Source organism: Phyllostomus discolor, chromosome 6 (assembly GCF_004126475.2).
Source record: "Phyllostomus discolor isolate MPI-MPIP mPhyDis1 chromosome 6, mPhyDis1.pri.v3, whole genome shotgun sequence".
Lineage (NCBI taxonomy): Eukaryota > Metazoa > Chordata > Mammalia > Chiroptera > Phyllostomidae > Phyllostomus > Phyllostomus discolor.
The window spans coordinates 122,947,984-122,969,186 of record NC_040908.2 but is presented as its reverse complement, the minus strand read 5'-3'; the positions used below and the strand labels follow the sequence as shown (position 1 = coordinate 122,969,186).

The window sequence follows — 21,203 nt, the reverse complement described above, 5'->3', positions numbered from 1 at the left end:
TTGGCCTGAAGACACAAAGAGTTTAAATCCAAACAATGGATGTGAGCTTCAGCTGAAGAGTTTCTTTGTTATTTTTCACGTAAACAGGATGTGCCTTCATTTGCTTATTCAGTAAACACCTAAATATCAGGAAAAGGAGAAGTTACGAGAAGTCCAAGAAAAACCCAAATCACGACCTTTAAGTAGCAGTATGTGTTTATTCCTGTCTGTGTTTGGTTGAGAAAGAAGGACCAGTTGTTTAAAAAAAATTTTTTTTTAATTTTTCTAAATGAGTTTGTGCCTAGAAATTTATCCCTGTTTCACTCCACTAGCTCCCAGTATCCGCTTCTAACTTTAAGGTAGGTTGTGGAAATAGTGATGAGACGGCCTCTGAAGTACACAAGGAAGGTTTCAGTTTTTTTAAAGAACCCAGTATGTGTAGCTTGGGGCCAGGACAGATCCCTCATCTTGCTGGAAACTGCAAAGCCCACAGCATGTATTTGCCCAGCCCTGCACTAAACAGGGTCACTGAACCAGACATGGCTGATCTCACATGCTGGTGAGTTGAACAAGAGAAACTGGCAAATGAACAACATCAGGTGCCGTCACCCGGAAGGAACAAGGTTCGCTCAGAAGAGCGACTGGTCAGCCAGAGCGGAAGCATGAAACGTAAATGGTTCCTTGGACGCAGAGCCAGCTGGGCCTCTACTAAAGCAGAGCCTCAGCGGTCTCACACGGGAGCCCCACCCTTCACCGTGTCCAGAACTGATTCTTTGGCCCTTATACTGCTGTGAGCGACTCTGAGCTGCAGAACTGGCCAGAAAAATCAACACAGCGGAGAAAAAAACACCGGGAAACCGAGAGGTGTGCAGAGTCCCTGCCCTGATTGGCTAGGGTTTTCCTCATCCCTGTCTGTGATTAGCTGTTCCCATAAAGATGCCGCTGGTGCTCAGAACCCTGCCCGCCGCTCATTGGCTTTGGCCTTGTGGGCGGGGCCTGAGAGCGCAGCCGGAGGCTGAGGAGCGGGCCGCTGCTGGGACCTTCTCCGGGCGGTGGTAAGTGCTGTGGTAAGAATAGCCGCTTCTGACTCTTTGGACACTTGGCAGTAGGGCCCTAGTACATACACCTTTGGCTTTCGCCTGTGGGCACTAGACCGGGCGAAGGAGAGACGTGGGTAGACAGCCATGCCTCTTCGGAAGTCAAAGGTCCTGCAGAGTCGTCTCGGCCACCCACCCACCCGCTGCCCTGGGGCCCTGCCTCCTGCCCAGTGGCCAGAAGGTCACCATCCCCCTCTGCTCCCAAACCGGAGATCACCGCTTCCACTCCCCACTCTCCCGACTTTGCCCACTCTGGTCCCTCCTCGCGAGTCTTTAACAAGCTCCGCCCCTTCAAATAAATGTCTTTCCTAGACTGACTCCCCACCCTGCGAAAGGCAATTTGGAAGCAATTAAATGTTTACTAATTAAAGTTTTGTCGAAGTAGTTTATGCATAATAAAAAAGAGCACTCTGAAACAGGTTTTTTGTCTAAGACCGATACCTACCCACCCCTAAATCCATTTTGCGGAGGCCACCGCTTTTAAAATTTTCATGTTTAGGTGTTTTTATCACCCTATTAAATCTAAATAATATGCTTACACCGTATTTCTTGATTTGTCATTTTAAGATTTATCTCACTTCCCTACTACCACCAATTTTTTATTTCCGTTTTTATTCTTTTGTTGATCTTTGTAGCTTTCAATCATAGATTTCAACCTGTTTCCTGTCAGCCTTAGGTGGTAGCTCTTGGTGCCCCTCTGTGTTACATGAGGATATTGACACTTCTTCTACCTGCAACCTACAATCAGCTGTACCTCAACAGTTACATTTAATTCTCATATATTCAAAAATATTGGAGGCACTGTTCTTGGATTTGGAGATACAGTAGTGAACAAAATTGATGATGTCACTATTCTCATGAAACTTCTAGTGTAGGAAATAAGACAATAAATAAATGCATACATGTCAAATGATGTTAACAGAGAATCATGGAGAAGTCATTTAAAGCTGGGAGAACAGCAGGAAGCCAGGTGGGGTAGAATAAACAGGTGTGGGGTTTCCAGGAAAGTGTGGAAGTTTCTCTCTTTGCTTAACTGGACACAGACACTGTTTCAAAGATGAAGAACAAGAGCTTCCTATTGAATTGGGTGCTCAGGAACCAGGATAGGCCCTTGAGTTAGTGATTTCATAAAACTAGGTGTTAGGATACTGGATCCCACAGTTTGGTAATGATACTGGGAGCTGGGGAAAGCAGGAGGCCGGCTGGGCCTCCTGCTAGCCTTTTACAGCGAGTCCTGCAAAATCTACTTATTGCTTCATTTCCTCCAGGAACACTTATTGGAATACTCGAAATCACAGTAGTTTCTGTCTCTCTTGAATTTTTATTAGAAGTTGAAGCTGGAGAGGTTAGTAATTTGCCCAAGATAGAATGGCGGGGCCCAGGACCAAGTATCTGTAAAATGAGAACAGCAGAATAATGGTTTCTACTTAAGGCTGTGAAAATAGTGCCTGGTATATAGCATAAGAGTTCGAGGGGTGCTTACTGTTATTAATATATGTTCTCAATTATCTTAACAAATTATAAAAGCATTTTGAATATAGGAACTACTTCCTATGTCTAACTGGTTTATTTATTTGAGGAATATTTTTTCAGCAATAACTACATTTCAGGCAGGTAGTACGGATGCAGCACTAAGTCCAAGATGCCTCTTCCCTTTACAGACTCCAGCTACTAACACAAACTTGCAAAGTGAACAAGTAAACATTGCCAACTGTGCCAAGAGCCTGCCATTGGCCATGTAAGTTCCAAACACACATATGGCCCCGGCAAAAATCTCAGTTTTCTTGTTAAGGTAATGGTTTCATCCTATAGGTTTGATTAACATCAGATGACCTTTGTTTTTATCTGCCAAGGGGTATTGTTTCATCTCTGCTTCCAACATATCACTGAAGGCTGAGGAGTGTTAGCATCTCAGTGAAAGCTGGTGCTGGATAAGGAGCAGGGCTTTACAGGGTGTGGGGAAAGGATTGCTTGTTCTCTTCTACTTAACACTTGAGTGTGCAATGCAAGAAAACCAATTAAGCACATAGGCAATGGGTTTCTGGCATATTACCATTTTGCCCCTTGAGGGGTATAAGTATACACGTAAACATACCACAGACTGAGACTGGGGGTATTTCTGGCCTTATTTTAGATAGTGAAGCATCACATTTTGTGTGACCTTATCCAAGTTCAAGAGAAATAATGCTGATTTGGAGAGCATGATTCAGGTGGAGTGGGCAAACCCAGAGGAGGGTCAGAGGTGACCAAATGAATAAAAACAGAACTCCCAACTTGCTTTGGCAACCCCAAATGTCCCTTTGTGATGTGAGTAATGTGACCCAGTCAGAACTTCAGTTGGGAAGCCCAGTGCTTATTAAACAGGGTCAATGAAGGATCAAAAGGAGAAACTTGTTTTTTTCCACTCATTAATTTTCCCTTTTACTGATCCCCCTGCTCCTCTGTTACCTTTTCCTCTCATTTGTTTTTCTTTTCTTCTCAGCCTTTATTACCTCTGCCTGGTTTTGTTCATGTTCTGAGGAGTCTGTGAAAAGGAACCATGGATCCTGCAGCATTGGTAGAAGCCGTGGTGGAAGAAGTGGCCTGTCCCATCTGCATGACCTACCTGAGGGAGCCTGTGAGCATTGACTGTGGCCACAGCTTCTGCCACGGTTGCCTCTCCGGACTCTGGGAGGTTCCAGGGGAATCCCAGAACTGGGGCTACACATGTCCCCTCTGCCGGGCTCCTGTCCAGCCCCGGAACCTGAGGCCCAACTGGCAGCTGGCCAGTGTGGTAGAAAAAGTCCGTCTGCTAGGGCTGCACCCAGGAATGGGTCTGAAGGGTAATGTGTGTGAGCTCCACGGGGAACAGCTAAAGATGTTCTGCAAAGAGGATGGCCTGATCACATGTGAGGCCTGCAGCCGGTCCCCTGAGCATGAGGCCCACAGTGTCGTGCCCATGGAGGATGTCGCCTGGGAGTATAAGGTGGGAGACAGAGGCTGCCTACCCCAATCTCTCCCCTGCTCCTCACTTGGCTGTCTCTAAATTAAGGACTTGATCAGAAGCCCCCGAGGTAAAATGAAAAGGTCCTCATGCCCATAGAACCTTGGGATCTGATATAGTGAGTCACATCTCTCCTTACATTTATGATCTCCTTTGACCTCCTTCCCTCCCACTTCCAACTCCATCCCCAGTCCCAAAGTGGATTAATGCCTTACCCAAAGATGCCTCCTTACTGGGATTTTGAAGACCAGTCTGGTCTACCTGGGGTTCTTGGTGCCTTGGATGAATTTGTGTAAGAGGTAGTCAAGGCTGTACCCATCAACACCTGCGGACTCCTAGCAATGCCATAGTCATTTGATATTGTATGAGTCACTTTAACTGCCTTATTTTTATAGACAGAACTGAGGCTTAGAGGTTTGAGATCATGGTAACTGGTTTTAGAGCTGGAAGAGACTATGGCCGAGTCATTTAGGATTGACTTTAGGTTAAGTTAGTCAAAAGTTAGCTAAAGGAAGATCAAAGGAAATGAATCAGGTCTTCTTGCTCTTGGGCCAGTATTCCTTCTCCGCTAGCAAGCCTGCCTTTGTGGGGGAAGAGGAGCGTCATCTCTGACACACCTGCTACCCCTTTTGTATAGCTACCGTCATCAACTTCCAGTTGCTTATACTTTCCTCAGTTGTCCATGCTGGCATATCTTTACTAGAATTAAGTAATGACTCTGTGATCCAGTGATACAATACTAGTCTTAATTCTCTTTCCAGAAGTTGGAATTAGAAGGTAAGAGTATAAGACAAATCCTCAGAATTGGCTATTTTTTCTATGTGAGAAGAATTTCTAAAAAATTTAAAGTATTAACTTAGTCATTTTGTTTTGAGAGCCATTAGAATAGGGAGGCAGTATCACATAGGCACAGGAGTTGTACAGCAGTGTTAAATCCCAGCCCAAAGCACTGACTAGCTGAATGACTTTGAATATGACTCTCTCTAAGCCTCAGTTTTCTTAATCTGTACAATGGGAATAATACCAGTCTCAAGGGATTGTGAGTATTGAATGTATGTTTAGTACATAAGCCATGTGGGGCACTTGGTAACTCTTTAACAAAATGGTTAATATTATCATCAGAATACTTTATGCTTTTCCAGGAATAATTTTTACACTGGTGTTCTAGGATAGTGCTTCTCACCTCGAATGGCATTTGAACTACCCAAAATTCTTCCTAAAATTCAGATTCTAACTCAGGAGGCATGGGGTAGGGCTTGAGACTCCACATTTCCAACAAGTTCCCAGATGGTACTGATTCTGCCAGCCCACTTGGACAGCACTTGGAATATGAAGGTTTTAGGAGGCCATGGGATAACTTAGCAGGTAAGGATAAAAAGAAGTATGGATAGGCCAAGGTGGTTTTCTGGCAAGCCTGGAAACAGTCCTTTTCTTCTACAGAAACTTAGAGACTCTGGGAGTTGACATGATTCTCAAATCAAAAGCTACTTTGAATGTCATGTGGGCAGGAATCCATTCCCTCTTTGGCATCCCTTTTCTCCTGCCATTCATTCTGGCTCATCACCTGAGGGACACTTCTTTTCCCATTACCTACCAGTGCTAGGGAGCCTCATTAGCAACCCAGCTACCCGGGGTGACCTCATGAGGTTTTAATCTCTTCCAGTGGAAACTCCACGAGGCTCTGGAACATCTGAGGAAAGAGCAAGAAGAGGCCTGGAAGCTGGAAGTTGGTGAGAGGAAACGAACTGCCACCTGGAAGGCAGGTTGCCACCTGGGGAAGGAGTTTGGGTGGTCCCAGTAGTGTTCTGGAGCTGGCTTATGGTAGCTTCCTCATCTCTGTGAAACAGAATGTGGAGTTTGAGGTCAGAGAGCCAGGAATGTTCATACCAGCTTTCTCTGCCAGGTGTGCAGCCATAGGTGGGCCGTGTACTTCTCATCCCAGATTCCTGTCTGTGATATAGGGGTAACCTCTGGCCTAATGTCCTCATATGTCCTTATATACACCTCACTTATATGTCAGTTCACGGTGGTACAACTTGTGTAATGCTTAGTAAAACGTAGTTTCTATTTCACTTTCCCCAGTTAGAGCATACTTACTAAAAGTTAAGTTATTAAAATCCTGGAAAGTCCCCTCAAATAAATTTGAGGACCATAACTACCAAACTACCATAACTTTAAATCAACAGAAGACAACCTGAACCAGTCAAAAACAACATATTGAACTGATATAATGCCAGAAAGAAGCAAATGAATCTAACACTGTAGCTGTCACAGTACCTTAAAGGCTTAAGTGTAATGCTCTGGTTGTTATTATGAGAATAGGATATATTATTCAGAAAATAGGAAGCAGAGCATATAGTGCCAAGATAATGTCCTGGGCCCTACTGGAGTCAATAAGAATAAGGAATAGGGACCCAGGAGCATGCAGAGAAGGGTATGGGGACAAAAAGGTAGGAAAAATAGCATCCTTTGTCTTGGCCTCTATAGTATCTGGCACAAAGTTGGTACTGAAACATTCCAGAGTGTGTGTGTATGCACACACCCAGGTGTCCTCAGTCCCAGGTGGCTCTTACACGAACAATATCAGTGCTTCTGATCTTGGCTGTGCAGATGCAGGTAGAAACCCGAAAGCAGAGTATCATGTGGGAGTTTGAGAAGTATCAGCGATTACTAAAGAAAAAGCCACCAGGTCGGCAGCTGGACATAGAGGCAGCCACAGCTCTAGCCAGCGTGGAGCAGGAGGAGAGGGAGACCAGACAGAAACTGGAGTTGAATCACGACGCACTCATCCAGCAGAGCCGGGTCCTGTGCAGGCTGATCGCAGAGCTTGAAGAGAGGTCTCAGAGGCCTGTCCGATGGATGCTGCAGGTGATTGGCTCTCATAACCATCTACTCCCATTCCCACTAATGCCTGCTCTTCTACCCTTGGTTGGTTGTCCAACTCGGCCCATTGTAGGCACATAGATGGGGCAGTGTCCAGGCAACTCTGGCATCGTACCAGCCCTTTCCCTTTAGCTAGAGAGTTGAGATGGAGCCTAGAGTCGGCCAGTCCAGCTCAGCCTGCTCTGCTCCCTTCCTGAAGGATTCTACCCTCCACCTCTGCATACCTTCTCTCCAGCCTTGTTCACCACCTTTCCTGCCCTTAGAGAAACCCCCTCCCAGAGTTCATCGTCCATCTGATCCCTCCCAGGAGCAGCACATACTCATGTGCTTCATTTTTTTCTCCTTCCAGGGTATTCGGGAAGTCTTAAACAGGTATGTTCCCATCCTTGGAGCCCCTAGGCAAACCTGGGAGGGATAGTGGGGCCTGGCCAGAAGTGGAAGAGTAACAGAGAGCTAGTACTGTAGAAAAGCAGGGGCTGCTCCATAATGTTCTTCCTCTTCCCTTGTATTGGCCAAAGAAGGTTTGTTCATGTTTCTCTTTTCTTCTTTGTGTTTGGTAAGATTCATTTCAAGTATTACCAGTAAGGATTTCAGAAAAGTTATAAAATATGTTTTCCAATAGATCTCCCAAGGAGGGAAAAACCCTGCAGATGCAACCATTAGTGTTCTAAGCTCTTCAGCATAGCCTTTCTCCTCTGGCACACCTGTTCCTCTCCCCACATCAGGTGCACATCTAACCCTACTCATAGCACTGGTACACAGATGTTCTCCCTGTGCCACAAACGGTTCATCTCAGTTGAATAAGCATCACATCTCTGCTTAGCCTGGTGATGCAGGAGAGGGACACCTCCCTGCCAAGCCCCTTTTCCCTGTACTAAGGGAAGGTCCATGTGGCAGAACTAAGACTTCTTGTCTCAAGGCTTAACTCTCCTCCACTAGGAGCAACTCTTGGAACCTGCAGCGGCCAGAACCAGTCTCCCTGGAGCTGAAAACGGTTTGCTGTGTGCCGGGGCTAAGAGAGATGCTGAAGACATATGCAGGTAATGAATGCTGGGGGAGGCTGTGATGGGCAGTGGGAGGAACCCTTCCCAGAGAAATAAAGTGGTTCAGTGCCCTCTGGGTGCCCCCTCACTCTGTACCAGTGTCACCAACCAGGATCCTTTTCCCTAGCTGATGTGCGTCTTGATCCAGACACTGCTTATTCGCGCCTCATCGTGTCTGAGGACAGAAAATGCGTACGCTATGGAGACACCAAGCAGAAACTGCCCGACAATCCCGAGAGATTCTACCGCTATAATATCGTCCTGGGAAGCCAGTGCATCTCCTCAGGCCAGCACTACTGGGAGGTAGAGGTGGGAGACAGGTCTGAATGGGGCCTAGGAGTGTGTAAGGAAGATGTGGACCGGAAGGAAGTGGTCTATTTATCCCCCCACTATGGATTCTGGGTGATAAGGCTAAGGAAGGGCAATGAGTACCGGGCAGGCACCGACGAATACCCACTCCTGTCCTTGCCAGTCCCTCCCCGACGGGTGGGCGTCTTCCTGGATTATGAGGCCCATGACATCTCCTTCTACAATGTGACTGACAACGGCTCCCACATTTTTACTTTTCCCCACTATCCCTTCCCTGGGCGCCTTCTGCCCTATTTCAGTCCTTGCTATAGCATTGGTGCCAACAACACTGCTCCTCTGGCCATCTGCTCCCTGGACAGGGAGGACTAAGAGAGCCACCATCCCAGCCAGAGGCCTCAGAATTTCACCTGGGCCACAGGGATCTTGGAGGGCCCTGCCCCTGCTGAGGGTCCCCTTCAATTGAAATGAGCCTAGAATCTGGGGATTCCTCTGCCTTGCCCAGGGGCCTGCTGTTCCTGGGCTAGAGTCTTTCACTAAACCGCTCATGTGAAAGAGGTGAGGCTTAGTCAAATGAGCATTGTTCCCTGTGAAGGAAGCATGAGAGGGCCAATGGTGAGGATCAGAGTGGGGTCAGAGTGGCTCTAACAATGACGACTTCTCCTTTCCGTAGCTCTGGCCCCTCTTTTTCAGTCCCTGTTATTGCCATAATTAAGTCAGTAAGGATAATGAAGTAGATCCAACCTTCTGGAAACCTGTTGGATAGGGTTCACCAACAAGCCAGAATACTGCTCATATCCAGACCTGGCCATCGTGCTAAAGCCCATTGAAGGAGACCTCTCCTGTGGTTTGCTGCAAATGAGCGAGTGTTTGACCCCAGCTCTCCGACGTGTAAAGCATAGAAACGCAGTGCAGATTGCCCAGACTGCCCCAGTGGTCCTCCCTCTCTGAGCACGAGCTGGACACACCACTGTGTGCCAGACTCTGAGGAAACCTGTGTCCTTGTCCTGCCCTTCTCTCTGAGTGACAGGATCAGAAAACCTGTGAGCCGTGTTTTAATTTTCATTTTATGGGTTAGAAAACTGAAATGGCCTTAATAGAGCAAGTTTTTTCTCACAAAGCTGTTGCAAGAAGATTGTAAAGAAAGATTGACAGACTCACTTCTCAGGTCACATGTCTGCATGTCATTCATTACATTTGGGTCTGAAACTTCCCACTTGTTTGGAAGATGTTTTGTCCTACATGGAGAAATGGGTAGAGGGGCTGCATACTCTCCTACCTCACAGGGTTGTTGTAAGGATCTCAGATCCATCCCAAACTTGTGTTCCTTGCTCAGGGACAGAGGAAGGCATGCCATGGATATTGCCTGTGTAGCCTTCCTATCTCTCCTTCTCAGCCAGCATCTTGCAGCAGGGCCTATGTGTCTCAGGGCCTGTCCTGACAGTCGAGGGCCCTTTAGACGGAACGTGGCCATACCAGGGGCATACTGTGGGTCCCAGTAACATATTGTGAATCTATTTTCTTGTATATTTGTCTTCTCTGCACTAGAGTTGGAGAAGTGGAAATAATTTTTCCACTGCAGGGTGACTGCAGGGTAGTGGAAATAATTTTTAAAAGAAAAAAATACACAGGAAGGAAGGCTCACTCACCCACAAACTAGTTAAGCCAAAGTTTGGCTCTTTTGGTGTCACCAAGGGAATCCACATGGTTCTGGTAACTACCTAACGTTCTCCCCTGCCTTTGTCTTCTCTAAATCTATGGGGAAAGGAAATGTAGGGAAAAGAACAGAACTAGGCACGAGAAGCCAGTTGTGGAGCCATATGTTATAATGAAAGAGAAATTAAGACCATATATCTGTGCTGTTGACCTAAAAGTGATGCTGTGTGTGGCAAAAATAATTTGCTGCAGGCCTTAAGAGTATGATGTGGGAATAACTCTGGAAACAAAGTGCAAAGCTAGCATGTGAGAGTTAATGGCTTTGCCTGTTGTGAGAGGCTACAGTATGTGCCTCACAGATTGTCACAATGACTGTTTGACACCACCTCTGATGTAGTTTAGACATGAAGGTAGTGACTGTTTGGGTAGGATTGAGCAGCAATGAAGATACTGGGTGATGTATGGACAGAAGCAAAGTAATTCCCATAATAAATAATAGCAAAAATTGTCTTTATAATTTGATTGTATTGGTCATTAACATGTGAAGGAGGAGCCCCGGCTGGGTGTTCAGTTGTTGGAGTGTCCCATACACCACCAAAACATTGTGGGTTCAATTCCCAGTTAGGGCACATACGTAGGTTGCGGGTTTGATTCCCAGTTGGGTAACATATGGGAGGCAACCAATCCATGTTTCTCTTTCTCTTCCCATCCCCTTCCTCTCTCTAAACATATCCTCAGGTGAGGATAAAAAAAAATTAAGGGAATAAAACAGGCCAAAATGGAGAAATAAACTCATTCTACCTACCATGCTTCCAAGTCACTTCTTAAGCATTAGCAGTAGAAGGGGAATGGACTAGTAAGTCACAGGCCTGATCTCAGCAAAGGGCTAAGTTGACCTACAGTAGAGAGACTGCCTTTGAGTGGGAGGAACACACAAAGTGGTCCAGGTGGGTAAGATGCAGGTAGCCAGGTAGCAATGTGGAGGGTTGAGCGCTTGGGGGATTGTGTATAGACTTGAGGAATAGGTTCTTTAGGAAGTGCTTCCCATTATCTGTCTTCAGACAGTTGGCAAAAGAGGCTTGGGACAAATCAATATTGTTCTTTCCTATGGTTTTCTTAGGGTAATCCTTGGAAGGTTCAGAGAAAAGATTATTAGGTGATAAATTCCTTCAAACCCAGAATGAATTAAGGAGTGGAATGGCTTCATTTATAATATACTATTTAGGGGCTTTGGTTGTTGGAGTTTTTTTTCCCCCATTTGTATGCTGATTTGGGAACTATGATTGCTGGTTAGAAGAATTATAAGGTTAAATGATGTCATATCGTTTATTTCATGTTTTCTGATTTTTAAGACCAGACAAGAAGGTTAAAGTTCTTAAGTATATGAAAACTCTTTTTAGGGTACTTATGTATACTATAAGAACCCCATGAAGACAAGACCTTACTCATCTGGTTCACCATTGTACCCCCAGTCTAGCACTATGTGCATTTGTGTGTGCACACATTGATAAATAAGTGAAGGAATTTTCAATCTCATTCCTAGAATCAAAACAAAAGTAAGTTCTCCTTGCCTTAAAGGGGCATGAAAGGCTAGATTATAATTATAATCCTGTTCAAAAATTAATTTGATGGACAACTATCCATACGGACCACTGCATGGGAAGAGGCAGGTAGGGTAGAGAATAGGGTGCCTGCACATTTCCTGAAATGACCACCAGAGCACCTCCAACTTGATGTGATTATTCACTACAAGGAAGGAGTCAGGAACAAGCTTTGCATATTTCTGTTTCACTAGCAGAGAAACCAAGGAGTGCAGTGCCTGAGCCCTAAGGGATAGATTACTAAAAGGGTGAAATGCTTGAGTCTTGCAAAAGGAAGAGACAGAAGGCAGTCCTTGGTTTCACCCACAGGAAATTTCGTCTGCCTTTTTTTTTATTCAAGCAGAATTGATTCTAATGTCTTAAAAGCAAACACTGAGTGCCTACTGTGGACCGCAGGCTCTGGCTGAATGAGCACACATTGCTTCATGTGATGGGGCAGGGGTTGTATCTGAATGTATTGGGGAAAAAACAGGACTTTTTGTTTGAGGTTGGCCATGGAAAGGAACCAGTCCACTAAATATTTGAGTACCAACAGTGGGTTCCAGCTAGTTTTAGGGAATACTGACGTGAATGAAACAAAGCAGACAGGATAGGTTTCTAATGAAAATGCTGTAAAGAAATTTCTGGTTTGGATGCAAGCTGGACTATGCCTTTGTTGCTTCCCATCAAATATAGTCAGTTCTAAGGTTTGCTTATTAAGAAAGAGTAGTGTGACTTTTCAAAATAGAAATCTTATCAAATATGCTTAACCACCTCATCTTGATTTGTTTTTATGTTATGGGGTTGCAAGAGAATTTCTTTTTACTACTGTGTACATTCAATGCATTATCAGATTTTCAGAGGGTGACTTCTGCCCCACTGGTATTCAGAAACAATATATTCTAGTACATAAACAAGTCCATTGTTAGCAAAAGCTATGGATGCAGCAGATCTGTTTGGAAGAATTATCCCATGAATGATAATTACAGGACTATAGTTCTCATAGTGCCTAAAACTACCTCCTAAATTATGGAATTAGAAATCAATTGTGTAGCCCTGGCCAGCTAGCTGTCTTGGTTAGAGCATCATCCCGATACGCCAAGATTGTGGGTTCACTCCCCAGTCAGGGCACATACAAAATTACAAGAAACAACCAATGAATGCATAAATAAGTGGAACAACAAAGCAAGATTTTTTCTTCCTCTCTCCCTGTCCCTTTCTCTCTCTTCCTCTCTGTCCCTCTCTTCCCCCTCCCTTCTCTCTCTAAAATCAATAAATAAAAATTGTTTTAAAGAAAAATCTATTGAGTTTATTCTTTAAGTATGTACATGTTGATCTTAACATTATGTGCTTTCCTTATTTTATTTGATTTGCCATACTCTCTATAAATTATCATGGTTTCTTCCATCAGTAGAAAGGAGATATTGTAACTCAGATACAGTGTCTTGTTATCAATACTATTAGGGAATTATCATTTATTAAGATTTTTCAAACATACCAGAGTCAAATATATGTATCTCTTACATATGAAATTTTATTTTAGTGTATACTGATCATTCACTTAAGACTTCTGTAAGGAGACAAAATAAGAAAAACAAAAATCTGGTGACATTTCAGCTTCATTAACAATATTGTTCTCTATTAACCTTTTCATCCCAGCACACACCTTTTTAGAGGTGTTCAAAAGAAGAAATATGTTGTATTTGATTCCTCTCCTTCATGTCTTACAGTTAAGTAAAAGGACTAGGAAGAAAAGCGAAAGGTGTCCAAAACAGAACTCATGTTGCCCCAGCCTCTGTTGCTTAAAAACAAAAAGCTGGTGATTAGTACACTTATTCCAACTAGCTTAACAATAGGGGACATAGTAAAAGGATATAGAGGTATCTTACCACACTTAATAGAGGCATATCAAGGTACCCAAAATGAATTGGAAACAGAACCAGAAACTCTGTTTCTTCATCCCATTTTACTAATCTGCTTCTCTTGCTATGGAACAGATTTCTCTTTCCAAGTTCATGTGTTACGAAATGGCTGCCATCAGTGATCCAAAATTTACATCACAAACGAATTCATTTGATTGGAGAAGGACTCTGGTTCAGGTGTGAGCATGTGACCCAAGCTAAATAGAGTTATCAAAGGGCCAGAAGGCAGTCATATATTAATGGCTGCTTCCATATAAGCACATGAGGAAATGAACAATTCTCATAAAATCAGCCAGGTGTGGGCAGGCCAAACAGTTGGTTTCTTTTGCAGAGGGACTGGTAAGATATTAAGTTGGAAATATGAGTCAGAAGCTAAGGAAAGAAAAGCCCCTAATCTCTATTCTCTGCTCAAACTTATCTTTCATTCAGATACTAGTTGGTTAAAATCATTTTTAAAATGTCAGAAAACCATTTTTATTCACATTCTTGCTAGAAATTGAAGTACTGTGAGGATATTCTTTATAGCTTCCTCTTAGAACTCCTATGGCACCTCATGAACCAAACCAGCTCCACAGATCTAAGACATATTTAAAATAGGCTGGTCAGAGAGTGCATCAGCAAGCTCCATATTCGCTCCCGAATCTGTTTGGTCCTCAGACCATAAATAATGGGGTTTAAAGCAGGTGGGATGAGCAGGTATAAGTCAGCTAGCAGCACTTGGGTGTGCAAAGGCACTACGTCCTGCCCTAGCCAGGCCACATAGATGGATGCCATCCCAGGTAGGTAGTAGAGAGCCATAACCCCCACGTGGGAGCAACATGTGCTTAATGCTTTTAACTGAGCATTCTTTGAGGAGAGACCAAAGACTGCCCGGAGAATCAGGTAATAAGAAGCAGCAATGAAGGCCACATCAGAGCCCACAATAATGGAAGAACCAATCAAACTGTAGAGACCACTGGGCATGGGGTCTGCACATGCCAGCTTGGCCACAGCTATGTGCTCACAGTAGGAATGGAGAACTATGTTGGAGCCACAGAAAGGTAGATGACTCACCATCCAACTTAATGGAGTCATGAATATGATAGCTCTGATCATGATGGTCACACTCATTCCCAGCATCACTTGAGGTGTGAGAATCCTCTTGTAGTGTAGGGGCTTACAAATGGCTACATAGCGATCAAAAGCCATGACCAGCAGGAGCCCTGTCTCCATAGCTGTGGCTACATGGACAAAGTACATCTGAGTGAAACAAGCAATAAAGCTGATGGAGCTGCCTCCTGAGGAGAAGATGCTCACCATCTTGGGCACTACAGAGGATGCCATGACAATGTCCATGAGAGCCAGAACACACAGGAAGCAGTACATGGGCTCTTGTAGAGTGGAATCCATCAAGATTACAATCACTATGAGGATGTTTCCTAACAGGGCTATGGTATACATGGCACTCAGTGAGATAGCCAGCCAAAGATGTGGAGACTGCAAACCTGGGATACCCACAAGGAAGAAGGTGGCAGAAGTTTCCACTGTGTGGTTGTATGGTAGCCTCAGCATCGCAGATGAGATTGCTTTCCTGTTAAGGCATAAGATGATGTAAGAAAAGGAGGTAATCCTGTGAGACTAATTCCCAGTTCTGGTGTTAGGAGAACCTGGTGATACTTTCAGCTCAGGACCAAAAAAACTGACATCTGACAGTTGTCCTTCTCCATCTTCCATCCTCCTCATTATTCTTTGCCTCCTTATTCATTGTTCAAAGATCATCTTATGAGAACACCTCCTTTGGAAGTGTCAGCTCTATCTCCTCCCTGACCCCATATCAAAGCTAAATTTGGTACTTTCTGAGCTTTCATGGAATCTCTCAATGCTGACCTCTGAGGGACCTAAATTAACCATTCAAATATTCTACTTAATGACTTTATTGTACTCAGTCATGTGTGTCTTGGTCATGGGTTTACACCTTTTACCAAATCTGTGATGCATAGCTGTGGTGCACAAGTCCATTAAAAGAAGATGTGTGTGCTCATTATAGCAAACAGTTGAGTGAATGAATGAGTGAAAGAAAGAAAGAAATCAGAGGAAAGAGTTTTTTTCTTTGTACATTCAGATCCTAATATTCAATATTTCTTGAGTGACACAGTGAACTTCCTGATATTAAACATTTCATATTTTGTATCCCCAGTATAGCGCTAGACAAAAGATGAATGAAGCACCCTTCTGGTTGAAGAGAGGGATCAATAGATTTACAAAAATAAGGTCATTAGAGACCAACATTATTTTTCATAGTAAACTGTCTGGAAGTATGTATAATCCCTACCTTTTCTTTATTTCAGCCTGGATTGCCTGTTGAGCTAGTTTCAACTAATAGATTAAATAGCTGCAAATAAAACATAGGGCTATTTACACAAGGGAGACAAAAAAAACAGACTTATCTTCTGGAGGGCAGGCCCCTTGTCATACAGGCTAACCCCACTAGGTGAGTGTCCTAGGAATCCATCTGTATCAGTGTTCCAGTTTGTGTTGTTTTAAGAGGATGTATTCACCTTCAGCGAATTTTTTTTTTTGAAGACTCTTTCAATGAACGCTTTGCCCATTTCATGATGGCTAACTTATGAGCACACCTACCCAAACCACACTGTGTTCAGCAGTTTTTGACCAAAAATGGTATGACCTCCATGCCCCACCTTCCCTATTCACCTGATCTCATCCCCAGCTACTTTTTTTGTTTGTTTCCCAGGACGAAAAAAAAAATCCTGAAAGGGAAACATTTGCCAATGTGGGAGAGGTGAAACAAAAAACAATAGAAGTACTAAAAGGCATCAAAACCATTTTGAGTGGCGGAAAAAAATGTCAATAGGTGCTTCAAAGGGAGAGTACTTTGAAGGTGACAAGTTTAACATATTAGAACACACATTTTTTTATTAAAAAATTCCTTTTGGGGAGTACCCCCTCATAGATGAACCCCCAAATATGTTTTTATGGCTCTTCAATATAGATAACTGTCTCTTCATGATAAGCTACCATGACATTCCAAATGACAATGAAGCTTTATCTTTAAAATTTTGGAGCTATAATTGCAAGCTGTGGCCTTTATTGAACCAGGCAAACCACCACCACCAACAAACCCTAAATGTAAGAAATGCCTTATACTGCAACAGACTAAATAAAATAATAAGCTCTGCTTTAGGTCAGATTAAAAGAACCTTGCTGTGTATGGTCACTGGGTGAGACATCTTCAGTGATAGACCATGAGAAGACAAGGGAAAGCTTTCTGACAGAGAACAGAAGTGAAGAGCTACCAGGTTATCAAAAATAAGATTTCTGTGTATTTTCTGGATGCCACAAACTCAGTGTTGAGCATCACGACTTAAGGAGCTGAAGAAGAGCCTGAGGAACCAGAATACCTGCTCGCACAAATTGCCTCTGATCCAGGATTGCCTTCTCCTGGCTGGCTGCCCTGTATAATGCCCCTCTTTTGAAGGCCCCAGTTGTACACTGCACATCCCTCCACTCTCCATCCTGACAACATGTAGCTGGTCAGATTTTTCATTCCCTTGAGGGTTTTGTTTTCCTCATTTCTCTTTCTTCTTAATTAGTAATGCCTACGGTTTGTATATTTTATTAGTCTTTTTAAATGATGGGACATTTGGCTTGGTTAGTCTTTTTTTTCTTAATTTCACTTTTCGATATATTGCTACTGAAAATTTTCTTGCTAAGATCAACAATGATCTCCATCAATGACCTGTTGCCAATCCAGTGATTTATTTTCATTTTTTATTTTACCTGACCTTCCCAAAACATTTACTATTACTGCCTACTCCTTAATTTTCTGCCTTTTTGATTGAACTATAACATTCATACTGTAAAAGGCACAAATCTTGGGCATTTGGCTTGATAATGTTTTTATAAAGTGAACACATGTACACGCTCACAAGGCCACTATGCAGATCAAGATACAGACACAGTTGCTTCCTGGTTGTTAAGGTGGTCTTCAGAAAGCTCTGGTCAAGAGCTCTCTTAAGACATTGCCAACCCAGAACCTGCCTCCGCATTCAGCCCTGAGGTCACATTCACATAAAGACCCGGAGGGCCAATCACTAAAGAAAAACTTAGAAAAGCCACTTAACTCCAAGGAATAAAGTCAGGATATGTTAGCATTTTCATTCCTATTAAAAGGATAGGAAATACACAATCCAAATTTTAAAAAATTTAAGGTAAAGGCAGTCATGCATAACTCATTCGATATAGCCTTTGTTTATGATAACCTTATGCCTCCCCTCTACAGCCAAATACAGCTGCACCCGGTAAGCCCTCCTGCTCTGTTTCTTCTGTCTCTGCATCATACTGTGGTTGAACTTACCCCTTTCTCTCAGCTTTGAACCAATGTAGTCATGTGTTCCCTGCTCTCTCCCTTCCCCCCATCCTCTCATCATTTCCAGAAGGTGATCTTGGCATCAGAAGTACCCACCAGACCTGACCAGGCCTTTATAGTGGAGTAGAGGGCTTATATCCTTCTTTCTAGGGTGACCCTGGCTTTCAGACTCCATCAGCCCAATCCCTAATCCCCTGGTCAGTTACCCACATCTCTGGAGTTTTCTCTGTTCAACTTCCTCTGATGTGTCCACATGTCTTTCACTCAAAAGATTGGAGGTTTAAACAGGACCCTTCAGGAGGAACTGAAAGAACAGCATAAGATCAAAGATGAACAGCACAGAGTCGTGGTAAGGAGTATTGTCACTTTCAAAGACCTCCCACTGGGAACTGCCCCTTTAGATCCTCTATCATCCTGCGTTTTCCCTGGACACCCCAGCTCCCCTTAGCCTCTGCCCAGCAGCCAAACACTGTAACACCTCCAGAGACTGGCTTTTCTCTGTGCTCTGACCCCTAGGGTTTTCCAGATTGCAGGAGGGGGCAGATGCTTAGTGGATAAAGAGTCTTTGTTTCTTCAAGTCCTCAGAGGATACCTAAGAATGAGAAGAATATAGAGTGCATCCTGAAGAGAAAACAATAGGCCCAAGATTAGTTAGATTTGTGAAAGCTTGCTATGTGTCAAGCACCCTGCCTAAATACTATTCAAAAATGATCTCATTTAATTTTCTCATCCCTCTAAAGTAGCTGCCATTATTACTTCTTCATTTTATAGATGAAACTGAAAGGCAGAGAAGGTCACAAAGCTAGTAAGCCAGAGTCAGGATTCAAATTCTAGCAATCATAATTCATTTCTTTATTGTAATAGAACTCTTCACACAGATAGCATACTTAATCTGTCAAAGTCCACTTCACTGTTCAATCCAGTTCCAAAGTACTGCCTAAGGACTTATGGTGGGCTTCACTATTTCAATACTGATTCTCTGTTATAAAGACCTGTATGAACAAAGAAGGGAAATAGAGTGTAAGGGAATCAAGGTGAATAAGCTTTTCAAAGTGGGGGAAGGGCAAGGACATCAGCACAAAGATATGAAAAGACAAAATATTTTCCAAACAGAAAATAAACCAGAGAAGGTAGAGTGCAGGGTACTTGTAAGAGACTGAAAATAAATAAAGTTCATGGTCCATATTTTAAAGATTGTGATTTCTGCCTGGGCATGATCATGGTGCAGAAAAGGTAAGAGAAAGAAGCCAACAGGCACAAGATACAAAATTTATTTTTTTAATGGCAAAGGATATAGAGATATATGGGAACAATACATCAGAAGATGATGGTGCATGCTCCCAGTGCCCCAGGTCCCCAGCAGGGACATAGTTACTAGTGATGTGAATGGTGAGAGGCCTTAGGTTCCTTTGCCGGAGTGTGGAGTGCTTCAAACCTTTCTCTACCTGACCCGTCACATTCCTAAATGTGGAGGCGGGAGCCTGAAGTTTAATTCACTAGGCTTACTAGGCTATTAAGAGGTCTAGTCTTCAAACCAGTGAGGGAACTAGTCTCCAACACTGCTGTACTTAAGTACACTGCTATACTTAAATGTTTAAACTCCAAAGCCTGTTGTTCCCTGTTGCCCATATGATAATTCAGAGAACAGGCCAGAATGTAAACCAACATAAACAACAGTGTGGAATATTGATAGGAAAAGTGGGAAATCAAATGCAGAAGGCAAGAGGGGTGATATCTAAGTAGCCCCAGCATGAGATGAAGACAGCTAAACTGTGACAGTGCCAATGAGGACAGATGGGCCACTTTGCCCTGGAATTCAACCTGACTTCTGCTGAGGCATTAATGGCAGGAGTGGATCCTATGTGAACAGGGTGTGACCTTAAACTCACCACACCCAGTACCAGAGCAGAAGGATTTCAAAAGGAAGAGGAAGCATTCCCAAAAGAGTGGAGCTTAAGATAACAGAGTAATGATACAGAAAAAAGGTATTCTACATAGAATCAAGAGCTTTCTACATCTTTGATTCTCCCACCCTTTAGAACATAATAAGAAAGATTAAATCTACACCTCAGTAGACCAAAGCTTTATTCGGACATGCCATGTAGGCATAATGGCAAATGGCAGGCTTACATGTGTAGGTACGGTTGCAAGTGCATAATGCAAGTAAGTATTGATACACAATCCCATTTCAATCACACAGCCCTTTTGATTGAACTGCTTTTCATTAGGACTCTGCCATATCTTCCAAGGAAGAATTTCACTTCATGCCATAAAGAACCAGTCCCAATACCACCTAATGAAAACAGCCTACAAGGTTTCAGTTGCTTCTTCACAAAGAAAAAAAAGTCTCTTTATTATAGAAAACAGCTGAGTTTCCCATACAGCAGAATAATTCTCCTTAGAGTTGTATCAGTTTAACAAGTCTCTTGAGATCAGGATTTAGAAAGTGACACATCAATTACATATGATCTTTGGCTTTCTGTCATGAGAATATTTACTTCCAACCCCCTCCACGCATGCTTCCTTATGCTATCTATTGCTAGAAAGCTAACCAATAAATACAAACAAAATTTAAGTGAGCATTTAATTTTATTTTTCAAATTTATCTGTTTCTCATATTTATTTCATGTTTGAATGAAAAGCAACAATAAAAATTGGGAAGTGAATGTATGTTTGTTCTAATGTCTGTTTACATTGTATCTCATTCATTTTAATTTATGTCTTTATTCTTAATGTTAACTACATTTTAAAATTATGACTTCAATTGCATCTGTTTCATTTCTTAACCAAGAAGTATGATAATAAGTGCAGGATAATAAGTCACCTGCTGATGGACATTTGGGTTGTTTCCACATCTTGATTATTATGAATAGTGCTGCAGTGGACATAGGGTGCAGATTGTGCTTCAAAATCCTGATTTCCATTCAGAATAAAACGTAAGTGTAAATGGAGCAATAATGAGACATTCTGTTCTCCAATTGGGAAAAGTCTGAGGGCGTATTTCCTTCACCCTCAGAAGTCCCCTCAGAAGATGAATCAGTTATGAATGTTCCTGAGTAGTAGACTATGTAGCACCACCACACAGACCCCATTCAGTCAGCCACTGCGAGTTGGCCAATGAGGGCTCACAGCTTCATTCCTCTCCAGGAATTACCTTCAGCCAAAGGATGCTGCCTCATCCTAAGTTATGCAACCTCCTAATGCAATGACTGCATCCAATGACTGGCCGAGCCTGGGTAGAAAAGCTTGTTGCCCTTGCCCCCTCAGGACAAGTGTTCAGGATCAGCTCAGCTCCAGAGTCCCCCATAAGATTAATCAGCTGAGAATTCTGATGAAAGTACCTTGTAATTCACCTTCTTTCTTCGAAAAATCTGTTTGGATGTTGTTT

The 21,203-nt window shown here is 43.1% G+C and overlaps 2 protein-coding genes across 8 annotated transcripts; one reads left to right on the top strand and one right to left on the bottom strand.

Annotated features, from left to right (window-relative positions):
• The first annotated feature begins 955 nt into the window (after positions 1-955).
• On the top strand, positions 956-11,881 carry TRIM68 (tripartite motif containing 68). 7 transcript variants are annotated; one of them, XR_004903900.1, is made up of 8 exons: positions 973-1,046; positions 3,559-4,041; positions 5,723-5,818; positions 6,670-6,927; positions 7,292-7,314; positions 7,882-7,982; positions 8,113-8,724; positions 8,786-10,457. XR_004903900.1 is itself a non-coding variant. In XM_036028916.1 (8 exons), the coding sequence occupies exons 3-8, from the start codon at positions 3,616-3,618 to the stop codon at positions 8,661-8,663; spliced, it is 1,455 nt and encodes a 484-aa protein (XP_035884809.1). In that variant the 5' UTR covers positions 990-1,034; positions 2,738-2,814; positions 3,559-3,615; the 3' UTR covers positions 8,664-10,457. The 7 variants fall into 7 exon arrangements, 6 of the variants coding, with proteins under 6 accessions (XP_028371616.1, XP_035884811.1, XP_028371617.1 ...); XM_036028916.1 differs by adding an exon at positions 2,738-2,814 and having other exon boundaries at positions 990-1,034; positions 8,113-10,457; XM_036028917.1 differs by adding an exon at positions 2,738-2,814 and having other exon boundaries at positions 1,030-1,046; positions 8,113-10,457.
• A 931-nt stretch (positions 11,882-12,812) lies between these two features.
• Positions 12,813-18,270, bottom strand: LOC114498875 (olfactory receptor 52I2-like). The gene is made up of 2 exons (XM_036028920.1): positions 18,026-18,270; positions 12,813-15,019 (listed from the first exon to the last, which is right to left on the bottom strand). Coding segments are annotated over exons 1-2 (984 nt in total). The 5' UTR covers positions 18,028-18,270; the 3' UTR covers positions 12,813-14,037.
• Positions 18,271-21,203: the final 2,933 nt, after the last annotated feature.

Bases quoted from the DNA above. Each gene is read 5' to 3' on its own strand.
- TRIM68 (XM_028515815.2), top strand. From the start codon at position 3,616: ATGGATCCTGCAGCATTGGTAGAAGCCGTGGTGGAAGAAGTGGCCTGT. The intron at 4,042-5,722 runs GTGGGAGACAGA...AATCTCTTCCAG, and splicing joins ATGTCGCCTGGGAGTATAAG to TGGAAACTCCACGAGGCTCT. The intron at 7,315-7,881 runs GTATGTTCCCAT...CTCCTCCACTAG, and splicing joins ATTCGGGAAGTCTTAAACAG to GAGCAACTCTTGGAACCTGC.